General features: G+C 44.4%; 1 protein-coding gene and 1 pseudogene across 1 annotated transcript; one reads left to right on the top strand and one right to left on the bottom strand.

Moving 5' to 3' along the window:
* Window positions 1-3,988: 3,988 nt before the first annotated feature.
* LOC117864491 (probable helicase MAGATAMA 3) lies at window positions 3,989-10,209 on the bottom strand. The gene is made up of 20 exons (XM_034748616.2): window positions 10,000-10,209; window positions 9,750-9,891; window positions 9,479-9,618; window positions 8,902-9,099; window positions 8,600-8,797; window positions 8,464-8,499; window positions 8,149-8,234; window positions 7,870-7,920; window positions 7,307-7,415; window positions 7,114-7,219; window positions 6,830-6,927; window positions 6,649-6,753; window positions 6,483-6,575; window positions 6,300-6,353; window positions 5,865-5,923; window positions 5,696-5,780; window positions 5,253-5,612; window positions 5,021-5,143; window positions 4,487-4,573; window positions 3,989-4,402 (listed from the first exon to the last, which is right to left on the bottom strand). Exons 1-20 carry the CDS (start codon window positions 10,117-10,119, stop codon window positions 4,184-4,186), a joined length of 2,469 nt encoding a protein of 822 aa, XP_034604507.1. The 5' UTR covers window positions 10,120-10,209; the 3' UTR covers window positions 3,989-4,183.
* Window positions 10,210-11,280: 1,071 nt separating this feature from the next.
* On the top strand, window positions 11,281-14,284 carry LOC117864981 (protein PHLOEM UNLOADING MODULATOR-like; annotated as a pseudogene).
* The last annotated feature ends 202 nt before the right edge of the window (window positions 14,285-14,486 follow it).

The raw sequence follows: 14,486 nt of genomic DNA, 5'->3' as shown, positions 1-14,486 counted from the left end.
GATGTGGCATAAATGAAGAAAGAGAAAAAACCAAGATCTAGTTTCTACACACCATCCAAGATATAATAAGAGATGAGTAGTATTAAATTCAAGTATGGAATAAAGGTGTCTACATTGGAAGATACAAGAAATCAGTGCTCGTAGCCTACGAGAGGGAGGGGATGAATTAGGCAAACTTAAAATCCTCAGCTTATGGCTTCTACTAGAAACATAAACTGGATCATGTTGTTTAGATGTGCAAATATAGTTGATCTAGTGAAACTTCCCTCCCACAAAGAGTTTTGCAACTTAGAGCCAATCCTATATCAAGATACTACTCTAGTAAGTAAATGCCCTCAAGTAGGAAGTACGAAATGCGGAAACGTGAATGAGTAGGTTAGGAAGGTGAGGCAAATTCGGCACGATGATTTATCCCATGATGTCAGTAGGCAAATGCCACCCCTAGTCCACGTTGAAGCTCCATCAAGGATATGCTCCCGGTCACCAATTCTCTCCCGGTCAAGGTCTTGGACTCGTCACAAAGGCTCTCGCCAAGCTGGATGAGAAGCTTGCCACTAAGGCAAGGCTCACCAGTCCCTCTCTTCCGGTCACCTTGATGTCATCTTCACTACGAAACTTCTCCACGAAGGAAGGGGTCTTCTCGTCCCCCGCACATGGTCATCGTCGTCGCTCCACACCAAGATGGAGGGTCGAAGACTTGCCGGCAAGCCACCAAGACTCTAAGACGCCAGCACACGAAGCTTACAATGGTGGTTCACTCCGTAAACCAATCACAAGGTAGCAGCACCTTGCACTCACTCTCTCTAGGTCTATCCTAGCACTAATTATTTCTCTAAGTATGTGTTAAGCCTTAGGTCAATCACTTTTTCATTTTTGGTAGCACGGATGTGTTCTTGATGAGTCTTGTGGTCTTGAATGCACTCCTGGACACTTCAGCAACTCTAAATGAGCGAGTGGTAGGGGTATAAATAGCCCCCAGACTTCAAAGAGCCGTTGCTCCAACAGCTAGTTAAAATATACCATCGGATGTTCCGACGGTTACATTTTAGAGGTATCGGAACATCCGGTGCAACTAGCCATAGACCTCCCTACGCCCAAAATTCCTCACCGACGCATTCCATCGACTGATTTGCTGCACCGATTCATCCGGTGCTTCATCTGATGCCTCCGACATCCAGTGCTGAAGAATTTTCGCCCAAAACCTCTCTCGAAGTACACAAAGTAAATTTGCTTCGTCCGATGTTCATCGACGCATAGGCATAGTATCACATCATCCAGTGCTCCTCTCATTTTCTTCATTGCCCAAATCGATGGGTACAAATAAATGGCTGTCGGATCATTCGGTACGCATCCCTTCAGCCAACTTCCATTGTGGTCATTGGATGGCCCGATGCCTCAGTCTGGCACCCAAAGGATCATCCGATGGTCCCAATTAGCTTGTGCGCATCATATCGCCGACTGATTCAGTGGTGTTTCTTGCCATCACCGAATGAGTCAGTGCATTGCATCGGTGGATAAATCTTCATTTCTTCGCGTGGTTTTTTTTGTGGTTTGCTTCCTTATGACTAGAAAACCTTCAATGTAATCTAAACAAATCATTAGTCCCAATGATCATGTTGTAACTCAATCATCACAAACTATGATCTAATAGGACTATGTTCGCTACAGAAAAGTAGTGTCTAGTACCTATTTCTTGTCGACGTAGAGCTTATGGAAATTATAGCTAGTGTGTTGGATTGGGTCTGCCCTGTTGCTAACGGATCCAATTGCGAAAGACAAGACTGAAACAAAAATGACCAACCTCCAACCTGCAGTTAGCCAGTTACTGCGGAGTAGCTCACATTCGTTCCGACGGAAGTATTTTGTTTTGGAAACGACAAACCATGAGCCAGAATTAATTAGCCGTCCGCCCGTCCCCAACATGTTTTTTTATATGCTTTTCTGGAACCGCCGACAAACTCTCGGTGCACCTATTCCTAATCGGACGGTGAGGTAGTTACTGTGCAATATTTGGGGGACAGCTTGTCGAACCGGAATCGGGGATGAAGCAGGGCGGCAGCTTACTCCGTCCCAATCCTGCGACTGACGGAGGGTTGAGCGCTTGTGCAAGCCCCGAGAACAGAGGACATGATCAATGTCGACGCGATGCGGAGCAGTGCAACGCAACGAATGGGAAGCGTGTTGTCACGGCCCACGGAATGCTTCTCGATGCCGATCCCTCGAACGAGGCTACAAATTAACATGGGCATGGCAGGCAGTGGCTAGCTCGGATCAGTACTGTATAGCCAGGCATTCCAATACCTCCCAATCCCATGATACACACTCTTCACCTCATGCACAACGGCGTCTTGGCTCATCCACGCTTTTTTGTTTGTGCGCGCTCATTCTGTTGCTTGGCTGATGGACAGTCTTGACTCCCTTCTAAGGTCTTGAAGCGCGGCAGTAGTGTTGGCGGCCGACTGCGCGAGCTGCGAGCACATAGAGGAGGAGCGGCAGCTGGCAGTACTACACAAAGCAATATCAGACGATCCGCAATATGTTTTGTATTTTACAATGTATAGCGTATTTGCAAATTTGTTCTTCAAATTTGAGGTTGTGTTATTACTCCTTTAATTTTGTGCTACATTTTTTTCTACCATAGTAATGTACATGCGGTGTGAATTGGTGCATATTTTTTTTCTAGCTCCACCATTCACTGCTGGGAAGTGACTTTTAGTACCGGTCAGTAACCCTTTATTACCGGACGCCTGACCGGTAATATTTTCCTTTTGAGGTAACCCGTGGAGAGGCCTATCGGTATTAAATGTTTAGTACTGATTGGTGTTATTGACCGGTACTAAATGGTACTTTACGGGGTACTGGTATTATTGCTCGATACTAAATGGTCGAGGCCTTTTAGTACTGGGTAATAACACTGACCGGTACTAAAACCTCCGAGGATCGAGAAATTATACCAGTACTAATTTCGCCCGTTAGTACCGGATGAAAAGCTGTCCGGTACTGACGTTAAGGACAAATGTTCATATTTCTAGTATTTCTTTCTAGTAGTGATTGGGCAGAGCTCTTGCTTCCCCATACTCTTGGGAGCCATGGAGACATTTGGCATTGAACAGGTTGTTGAACCGTGAATCTGGGATAAAAGCAGGGCGTGACCTTACACATTAATTATGACGGTTGCAAAAGTAAAATAGCATTAGCTAGGGGTTCCGGATAACAAGGACACAATCCATTGGCTAATTCGTAATGACATGATTTTCATAAACAGAGCTGGAAGGACATAACAATGGTGATCAGGAGGATATGGAAATGCTCGATGGCATGGAGGCCAATGCGCAAAGGTTCGTTGGAGGAGAGCGCCGGCCAATGGTGGTGCGACTATCTGGAGGGGGTCCTCCCATTTGGGTATCGACTTGGCGTAAAGAAGCTGAAGGTGAAGACCCATCATGCCTGTCCATCTAAAAGAACAATCAATTCCAATGCTACATGGAGCAGCGGCGTAAGGAAGGGGAAGCCAACGTCTCCGTAGTTGTGATTTGGTGTCACAGCCTAGAGATGTCTATCGGAGTACTGGCACCTGTCTATCGTCTCATCCAATGGAACTGCAGGTTAGCATGGGTTAATGGACAGTGGCTCAGTACCGCCTTCTACAGCCAGGAATTCCGGTGCCTCCCAATCCCACAAAACACTCTTCACCTCATACTCAAAAACATCATCACTCACGAGAGCGCCGCCACTTGTTGTCTGTGTGCTTAAATTCTGTTGTTTGGCTGATGGACACTCTTGACTCCCTTTTAAGGTCATGACTCACGGTTACATGTGCAGGTGCAGCGGCACGTGACGCCTGCCATTCTGCTTCCTCAAAATAAACTTGTATTATTTCTCTAAGGCATGGCAAACTGATTTCTGAGGTGCACAAATGCGACGTGGAAAACGTACGCAAGAAAGATGTATCTGACACGTCTACAGTCTCATAAACGAGTAATGTTCGTAGTGTAACTTAAGCATCCGGACATCTCTTCCTCCCAAAATTGGATTAAGACAAAAAGAATAGCTGCTCCAAATTTCTGTTTTCAAGCCTCGTCAACATCCATATCCACCCAAGAAAACCCTAATATCCTTTATATGTACCAGTTCTCTAACACAATTGCTCTATCCCAGGCCACACCTCTATGGCATCCTACAATCAGTCATCGCCACCTCCATCATCAGCATCCATATCAGCATCGTCGTCATCCCCTGCATCTGCTTGGTCGGCAGCATCAAACTCCCGCCCCATCGCTGCTTCATTCATTCCTTCCATCACTTCAGTATTCTGCTCAGGAGGACGAGGATCCTTCTGTGGTTTCACCGCCATGGTCTCCAGGTTATCCTCAGCAAAGAATGCACCGAATGGCTTGGGAACCTGCAAGATATGCAAAATTTGGATTCATCCAGATGTTTTTGCTCTTTCAAGCTGAGAAACAAGAGTAGCCCATCGCAATCGCACCTTGAAGTAGCGGTTTCGCTCTTTGGCACTCTCGACAAGATTGTTCCAGTGCTCATCTTTCTGCAGGGTTGAAGCGGAACCTACAACCTGTGGTATGCAGATTAATATTTGGAATTACAAGTAAACGACCCAAGTGTAAGTGTATAACAAAACATGAGCAAAGAAAGTGGGTTTCTAAATGTCAGCTAAATCTTGAAGATGGATGCAACCATGAACAATTAAACAGCATCCTTGAACAAGCTGCTTATACATGTATGGATGCATGCAAGAGAATCTGGACCATTCTGTATATATCTTGTTAGGCCACATAGCTCCTTAATTATTAAACTGTAACCTTTAATAATTAAATTTGTAACCTCCTAGCTCCTTAATTATTACATTTATAACCTGCTAATATCTCTGAGTTGAGACCTTGAGTGCAGACTTGCCATGAGTATCATGCATAAGATGGTACCAATGTTACTGCAGTCTGCAGATAGTGCAAAACAAAATATTAAAGAAAAAAAGTTTAAAGCTTGGAGAAGAGGCAGTTACCAGTACAGCAGACCTAGCTCTTGTGATGGCAACATTCATTCGCCGAAAATCAGAAACAAACCCAATTTTTTGCTCCTTGTTGCATCTTACGCATGTAAAAATGACTACCTCTCTTTCACGGCCCTAAATACAACCAGTGAGATACAACATCACTGATACTTGCAAGAATATACGAGGCACAGAGCCGACAAGTAAAGAAATTCCATTCATGAAATACATATGAGTTTGTTACCTGGAATCCATCAACAGTGTTTACATCTATCACTTCCTTTGATTGATCCCCAAAGGTCAACCGAAAATTGTCCCTCAATAATTTCATCTGCTGCCTGTACGGTGATATCACAGCCACTTCAGAACTAGATTTGAGTTCTGGATAGCGCATTGCCAGTTGATGATATAGGAGAGTTATAAATTCCACTTCATCCTGATTCACCCAAGAACCACTTCCAGGTGGCTGGGATTCAACACCATCAACATCAAAGAAACAAAATGGTCCGAAGCAGGTGTAGGAATGCCATGGGCGTTTCTTGCTGAGACCCTCTCCATCTTGTAGTACCCCTTCATAAAATTCTTTTGAAGGGAAGATACTAATCTGTTTGAGTGAATAATGAATTACAAAAACCATTCCAGTTTCCGGCTTAAGAAAGATTGAGCTGCTGAGGATGGGAGATTTACCTCTGGATGCATGCGATACTGAATTTTAAGCATTTGCACTGGAAAACCAGCACCTTGAAATCTTTTGAACAAGCTTGTTCCATATCTAACAGATAAAAAGAGCATCACCTTAGCAATTACAGCACCTGAACAATTTGGAACAGTATAAAGAAAATAAGGATCATCTTACCCCAATTTCTGAGCAGTTGATGAAATGACTGTTGCGGGCAACTGAACTGGGTCACCAACCTGATTAGGATATTAGGAGAGACAGTGAATGCTATAGTGAATCACTAACGAAAGCTATAGTCAGTGCACTCATGAGCCAAGATACTAATATAACACTTTTTAAGTGATAGAAATTGAGCAAAATGGTGAGACTGGACACACGCACACCAAAGAAATGAAAGCATGATGTGGACATAAGCCCAGAGAGAGAAATGTTCCTATATGTACTACAACCCTGAGAAGAGGATATATTCAAAATATCATGTGCGGTGCCTGACTTCTATCGTATAATAAGGTACTGTACCAATGAATAATATACATATTGCATAAGGGGGAGCGAAATGCTTAAAGAAAAGAAAAAAATGTGTAGAAACAAATGCGAAAGTGGACAACATACAAGAAAAATTTGTCTGCACCCATGGACCAAGGGTATAAGAGTTGCAGGTTCCACCTGAAAAACAAGAATATAAGGTAAAGTTCAGAAATATTACTTAAAATAGAGGCTTAGAGGATATGCCAATATCCCAGTTAATAATGTAAATGCTCCATAATAAAAGCAACGTTTAAAAGATATCCTCACTGCTTGTGCAGCTTCATCAATTATAACAACATCAAAAGCACGGCTCATCCTGCTGAAAATTGATGATCCACTGAAACTCAGAGTAGAAAATACCTACAAATTTTGCTTCACAATGAGAACAAATTATAATAGATAAACTCTACTACTACAATAGCAGATGACGTACAATGGCCGCTTCGTCCAGTATTGAAGCTCTAATCCGATCATATTCGCCAGCCCCTCGTCTCCCACCATCTAATGTGCGATCTACACCAGAAAGTTTTTGTTGTATCTGCAAAGGCATGGACTCATTGTAGTTGCTAGAAGTTAAGTTAGACAGAAAATGCTTTGCAGCTTAAATCACGTACCAGGTAATCCATAGAAACTGCTTTAACAGAATGATGTGCCTTCACTCCAATGCGCACAATTTTAGGGTTGTAAGTGTTGTTATTTTCATCTCGAATTCCTAAAAAACGAAGCATTATTTCATTTCTTAATTTGCTCATGATGCATCCTAATGATTTGTGAGCAAAAAAATAATGCATGCTAATGGTATAGTCCACTTAGTGACAAAATGCATAAGATGCAAAAAGTGAAAAAGGTTTTGGGAGCATAGTATATGTATTGGATAACTTAGCACCGAAACATTTACCTGTGTTAAGAACACGTAACACAATCTCATCGAGTGCTGAGTTGGATGGAGCACAGACCAACACATGGGCCCGATACTTGCGACTGGAACTTACAACTTCAGGTTTCTATAAAGAATTTTTTTTGCCTTGTAAGGGGTAAAATAATCAAGGCACCAGGACCAATTTTAGCAAGTACACAGAACAGAAGAGTACCAGTTCATTTCCAGTGGGGTAAAAACCATCATCACCATCGACAGGCATAATCAAATCTCTAGGGTTTGCACCAAGTAACCAAGGAGATGCTTTTACCCAGTGTGCATACCTGTCATGTGAAATTCACAATATTAGCACCAAGAAAAAATTGCAGTAGTACTGTGCATGTAAAAATGGAACCAGTAGTATACTGAAAAATCATATTCTTATCAGTTTCCATATAGCACCAGTTAGATATTAAAGATGGTTACAGAAGATGGTGTCATGTGTAAAGTAACAATAGTCATATCCTTCCAACAAGGCCTAGTTCCATTTAGTGGATTTAAGATATCCAAAAAATAAGAGAAATGTCAAAAACTAAGGAATTTCTAGTGACTTAAACAACCATGCAGAACTATAAGAAAAATAAGTTAAGGATGGAGCATTTCAAAACTGCAAGGAAAACTAATAATATTGAGGCTGTTAGACATTCTTACTCAGCTTTTTATGCTCCCAATTTCGATGCCAAAAGTCGAAATAAATATGACAGAAATTAACTAGGAAATCTGCAATTTTCAACATACTTGCCATCAATGTCCAGCTCTGGTCCATGCCTTTGAACATCAAATCCTCCTCTGCATTACAGGATCAAAAAGAATACAAGATGCATGTGCCAAGTTTAGCTATGAATGAAGAATGTGCAGAGGGAAAAAAAAAGGGTGGATATGCTTTCAAAAAATTCAGTCAAACTTCATATTTCAGTTCTATCTCCTCTCATTTTTTAAACATGATGATTTATCTATCCTCAAAAATAGAATTACTATTCCATACACTGAAAAACGAATAAACAAGTATTTTGTTACTTTGTCTTCATTCTTGCAGGAGCAGAATGGAGAACAGCACTGAGGAGTCCAAGGATAGTTTGAGTCTTTCCAGTTCCTGGAGGACCCTGCAAATCAACAGTTACAAGTACATAAATCAGTAAATTGCACATTACTCTTAACTCCTTAATGTGTCCTAGGACAAAAACTAAGTAGTGTAATGTGTTGTATCTGCATAGCCTTCTAAACAAAAAACAAATATCTAAAGACTGCTAAGATAATTACAGTACTTTCATAACCAAGGTAGGTAAACAATAACAATGCAAATTCAATGGTAGTAGTGAAAACATAACAAACCTGAATAAGAACAAATGATCTGCGCGAAAGACCTGCCTAGAGACAGTACAGTAATATATCAGAGTCGCAGCCTTTAAAACAGATATTAGATACAATAGATATATGAACAATACCAAAAATGACAAAGGATGCTCACATTGACTGCCTCTAGCTGTGAATCATTAAGATTTGCTTTGAGGTGATCCATAAGTGGCTGAGGGACATTCCACGCACGACTTTGATCATCACCATCCTTATGCTTCTCAGCAGCTGAAAGAATCGAGTCCTTAAAAGGAAGAGAAGCTACAGAATGCATAGCTGTGAACTCCCGCATTATAGTTGACAAGCTGCAGACCTGAAAATTTTTACCAGAAAATGCCAAATCAAGTAGTACATGCTGTCAATAAACAATGCTGGCATGAAAACTCAGGAGCTTGTCTCAGAACAATTTTGACACACCTTCAATATCCACAGGGTGCTGCTCTCAGCTGCCAAAATGGAAGCAAAACGCTGCAGCCTTGGAGCGTTCACAGGCTTGGAAACATTCAGATTTTGAATTTCGCCTGCCAGAAAAGCTCTAAGAGAAATAGTTGCACTACCACCACGCTGTTCCACCAATGCAAAGGCGTACGCAGTAGGGGTCACTCCCTCCTCAAACTGCAAAAGTGCAGGCACAACCAGTTCATCATGAGTATAATACATGTACTTGGCAATTCACCAGTTCATCATATGAGTAAGCACTGCACATAACTTATGGCACATTTTGCTCTGTTCCTAGAAAAAAATGCCCAAAAGGTAAGAACTAAGTACCTAAAGGTAATACTGCCCCTAAGGAACACAAATCTAGAGAATGCCTGGTTTACGATTTTTCAACTATTATGCACATAGCCACCTACAAAACAATAGTTTTGACTTTATATAACAAAATAGTTTGACTTACGAGACATTTCCTCCCATCAAATTGTCAGTAGTTAGTACCTTGATGCTTGCATAAAAGGACCAGCTAAACTGCCGAATTTACTTGCACAGCACTTACTTTCTCCTTGGAGAGCAGCACTAGGTCATTCTCCCCCACATTCTCCCGAAAATCGTTCTCCACCGCCATGGAGAACTTATGGAACCCCTCGGATTCCGCGCACAAGCCCACCGCCACCCTCTGCCAGTCGAGCCCAGCATCTGCATACACCCACACGAGGCAAAGCCACGAATTAAGAATCCAAATTAACAAACCCACCAGCGAAATCAGAGCAAACAACGGGCGGCGGCGAGAGAGAAGCGCAGCGCAGCCCAGGCGCCCGCGCCCTTACCTTCTTCCTCCTCGTCGCTGCGCCCCCGGACGATCTGCGCCTTGACCTCCTCGAAGAGCAGCGGCTCGAAGACGCCGAGGTAGTCGGCCACCGACTTGTACGTGTCCTTCACGCGCTGCAGCCCCTTCGCCTGCTTGCCGCCCTGCCCCAAAGCAAGAGAAGGTTAGGGTTTTTGATAAGCTCGTCGTTACGGGTGGTTCGGCGGGCAGGTGGATGTGGGCGTGGGCGTGGGCGGGGTCGATGCGTGTACCTTGGATTCGGCGACGAGGCGGAGGTAGTCCCAGCTGAGGACGATCTTCTGGAAGCGGTCCATGGCGGCGGTGGAGGAGGAGGAGGAGGCGGCAGCGCCGCCGGATTTCTCCACCGCCATTGGGGGGGGCGGGCTGGGGGCGCCGCCGGGAGAGGTTTTGGGGGTTTATGGGAGTGAGACCGAGAGAGACGGCGCAGGCGCGGCTGCAAGTCTGGAAACGGCCGGAGCTTGGGGAGAACCGGAGAAGCACAAGCAGCAGCGATGCTGATGGCTACGGAGTTGGGCTCTTGATGGGCCAGCCCACCAACAGAAACGGCTGTTGGGGTTGGGCCTGACAACACAGCAGGAGGAGCCCAGACCACCAACGAACGCGCGGCGAGGCCCACCGGCCGACCGACGACGACGACGGACGAGGCCTGCCGCCCAAAGCACGGTAGGCCCACCGCTGGGTATCCGTACCCTCTCTATTAATCAATTATCAATTGAGGGGTACAGGTATAAATAGAGAGGGTAGGGTATCGGAAGGACATAATTAATTAATTGGATAAGTATACATACGTAGCACAAAGTTAATTATCTATTGGATATGAATGGGATTGAGGAGGGTAAGGAGTAGATGATAATTATTTGAATTTGGGTGTGAACAAGAGTAGGTTTGCCCGTACCCTCTCCAGTGGCAGGCCTAAAGCACGGGCAGGAGCTTGGAAGCAGCTGATGTCGAGTGCAAGAGCGTCTATGCCCGTCGAATTTTTTCTTTTTTATTTTTTTATTTTAGTGTTTTGCAAAAACATATATTCTTAAAAAATTACAATTCTATATCGCTATAGCTAATTGAAACAGCGGAATTTAACTTAGACCACCCTACACCTAATTAAATTGGCGAAATTTTCCTTCTTTGAGCAGCACATATCTTAAAAAATCATAATCTTTTCATGTGAACTCGGACGAAGATAAACGGTAATTGTCGATTTCAATGAAATCTACGATTCAAACTTTTTTATTTGAAACCATCTTGTGGTGCTCAAATAATCGATGCAATGTGACCAAGAAAGCCCGTAAAATCTAGTTTTGGGTTGTGTAGGCTCGGGCCCGAGCCCACCCAAGCCCAACATAGCACTCGGAGGTCGGAGCTCCTAGCTTTGAGCGTCCCCGACTCCGGTGTCCGGTCATGGTTCATTTAATCGATAAAAAAGTTGATAAAATAAACTAAAATAGTATTCTATATAAATAAATAATTTGGGAGGATAAATATAGTCATCGTAATTAATCAGTCGACTAGAACCACTCGCATGCCTAGACACCAGTCCATGACCAAGTGACCTCTCGACGACCCTCGCGGGCGATCCGGCCATGGCGAAGGCGAGGGCACCGAGGCCGAAGCCGCCGCAGGCCTCGACCCGGCGGCTCCTCGGCTTCGGCGGGCTGGGCATCGCGGTGCTGGCGTACGTGGGCGTGGACCTCTCGCCGGCGTGGCACGACCGGCTGCAGCCTGCGCTCTGGGCGGCGCTGGCGGCGGCCGCGCGCGCCCCGTTCTATCGCCACTTGTCCGCCGAGCTGCGCGCCGCGCTGCCCTTCCTGGGATCCATCGCCTTCATGCTCGCCGCCTTCCTCTGCGAAGCCATCTCCGTCCGCTTCGTCTCCGCCGTAATGGCGCTCCAGTGGCACAGGTCGGTGCTTCTTGTCTTTCTGGGGAACCGGGGCGCAGCCGGCGTGTCATCGTTTTCCTCACCTATTGAGGTGCTTTGGGGGCCAAGGCTCGCTGGATTTCGGAGAGATTTTAGCTTTTGAGCTGCAAACTTTGTTTTGGTAGGTCGTGTTGAAACATACGGGTTTAGAGTTATTCGTGGAAATATGGTGTGATCTTGCAGAGTTTTGCTTGTATTGGCGAGCTTTAGGGGGTTTTGTTAGTGAGTGTGCGAAATAGTTGAAGCTGCGAGGCTGAGATTTAAACTGCTCAAAGTATTGGTATAGAAGATAACGTGCTCAAAATATTGTCTAGGATTACACATCAATAGGCTGATTGCAGCAGAAAGTAGCATTCGTGGTGATAGGCGTCTGTGCAATTGTTTAAATGGAACCTTGTTGATTCATTGTTGCTATTGACTAGCTAGATTAAGTCTGCTGATATTGTGAGTGTGTGATAACTGACTGCTTGATCCTGTTCTGATTTAACGGCAATTGGCACTCTAAAAAGATTAAAGTTCAAGTAAAGCATCAATTATCTTTGGGATATACTAGGAGCATCAAGAGGTTTAGTGGGTAAGGAAGGCATAATCATCACTAGAGCTTGGGGCTTAGTAGATTCCTTAGGCATATGCATTGCTCTCAAAATCTAACCCAACACAGTTTAGTCCTATGCTAGCAAGAATACATGTAATAAATTCAGACAACTCTGTTTTGATGGGATTCTCACATTTACTAGTTTATTTGGCCATGGTTTACATCTAATTGTAATTTATTATTGCATTTATGATACTTTGTGAACACAACCCAGCCTCTGTATAGTGAAGTACTCCTCTTCCTATTTTGTTTAGGGGTTATAAACTGGCTTCTTCGATAAACGCTGGTTCTTCGATAAAGTTTTGAATGGCTTTCTAGTCAGATAAGAGCTCCACTCAAGAGGACCCCAAGAGGACAGAGCTTGGCTTCCCACTGATAAGGAGACAGTAGCAATACTGCCTTTTTCAACTTCGACCTTCTCTATGTAGTTTAGTTGTGTGCACTCACTCCTGGTCCACATATACATACTTGAATTCTAAATCTACAGAAATTCTTGTAAACTAAAGTCTGCTGGTTTTAACAGATCTGCTGCACCGCTTCCTGACACTGGTCAATGGCTGCTTCTATCACTGAACGAGAAGCTCCCTCAAAGCATTGTCAATCTACTCAGCTCATGTTATCACTCTTCACCATTATTTGATGTTGTTTATCATGCTGGGGTTCTCAGTTCTGTTTGACTGCATCAAAGCTCCTGGTCTTGGTATAGCCACAAGATATATGTTCACTATGGCAATTGGTCGTTTTCTTCGGACAATAACATTCATTGCTACTATTCTTCCATCTGCAAGACCATGGTGTGCTGCAGCTCGTTATCAAATACCTCAGCATCCTCATCCTTGGGCACAAAAATACTATGTTCCATATGCTTCTGATTCAAATGCTATTCGTAGAGTCATAACACATGACATGGCATATGGTTAGTTCATTTGTCATATCACCTAACAGGTATATCAGTTATTCAGTTTTGTACGGTGGTGGAGACTAAAGTATTCTTATATACTTTTACAGCTGCTGTTCAAGCTTATCCAGATGAATATAGGCCTGACTGGGGACGGATGAGCTTCCTGGTAGATATTTTGAGACCGATTCCTGGAGAAGGTCCATCATGGTACCATCTGTTGAAGAAAGCTAGTGGTGGTTGCAATGACCTTATGTACAGTGGACACATGCTTGTTGCTGTTCTTACTGCAATGGCATGGACGGTATGTGCTACACTTTCCATATGTCCTCTTGTATTAGAAACCAAACTACCTTTCAAAGGCCACCAATTCATTCTGATCTGTCTACTACCTTTCCTCACATATCATATTAACCACTTCTAAATTTCAAGTCATACCAACTCCATTTCCATCTGTTTCACGCTCACAGGAAGCATATGGGGGCTGGATCTCCGTCGTGATATGGCTCCTCATCCTGCACAGCACGCAAAGGGAGATACGTGAGCGACACCACTACAGCGTGGACTGCATCGTGGCGATCTACGTAGGCGTCCTGCTGTGGAGGATGACGGGCTTCATCTGGTCCGTCTGAGATGCCAGCCGAGCCAGATGGCTGGCCAAGCTTGATGAGGTCCAAAGCAGGCTGGTCCATGCCGCCAAGGACTCGGACAAGCAGGGGCCTGCTAAAAGACGTTGAGCTGGCTGGTCAGGAAAAGCAGGGTCTCTGTTCGCTTCGGCTTATCAGCCACCGAACAGTATTTTTCTCTCACAACAAATCAGCCGTTTCAGCTTTTCAGCCGGCTTATAAGTCCAGAGGGCTATCCTGGACTTCGCCGCAGGGACGATCATCTTCACCTTGTCCTGCATTCTCATTGCTTTCACAATGACCAGCGACGGTTGATTTGAAGTTTTGTTGGAAGCCCCTGAATCTGAAAGTAAGCTGAATTCCTGTGCTGTACCGTTGGTTTCTGTAGGTTGAGATTGCACGTCTTTGTTGATGGAAACTTGTTTATAAACAGACTAAAAGCACATAAAAAAAATGCGGCCGTGTGGGTTGGCTAGGTTCACTCACAAATTTCTACCTGGGCCGGACAGAACGGCCCCTTGTGCTGCTCGTCCGGGCCGGGATAGCTTGGGCCTTGACAGAGTTGCAGATATAGGCCGAGTCCAATACGAACACCATGAGTCCTGACCGCGCAATTAGTACAAGGCGCAGACCACCGGTTTAGCGGACGCAATAGTACCGCATCGGCTAACGAAACCGGGAGA

This window comes from Setaria viridis, chromosome 7 (genome assembly GCF_005286985.2).
Source record: "Setaria viridis chromosome 7, Setaria_viridis_v4.0, whole genome shotgun sequence".
NCBI lineage: Eukaryota > Viridiplantae > Streptophyta > Magnoliopsida > Poales > Poaceae > Setaria > Setaria viridis.
The sequence above is the reverse complement of the archived record's forward strand: the minus strand, read 5'-3'. Positions and strand labels throughout refer to the sequence as shown.

What these genes read in the sequence shown, in the direction of transcription:
- LOC117864491 (XM_034748616.2), bottom strand. Translation starts at nt 10,119, where the DNA reads ATGGCGGTGGAGAAATCCGGCGGCGCTGCCGCCTCCTCCTCCTCCTCC. An exon ending in CACAGCTAGAGGCAGTCAAT is followed by an intron (nt 8,500 to 8,599) that starts GTGAGCATCCTT and finishes TACTGTCTCTAG; the next exon opens with GCAGGTCTTTCGCGCAGATC. An exon ending in AGTATCGCATGCATCCAGAG is followed by an intron (nt 5,613 to 5,695) that starts GTAAATCTCCCA and finishes TCACTCAAACAG; the next exon opens with ATTAGTATCTTCCCTTCAAA.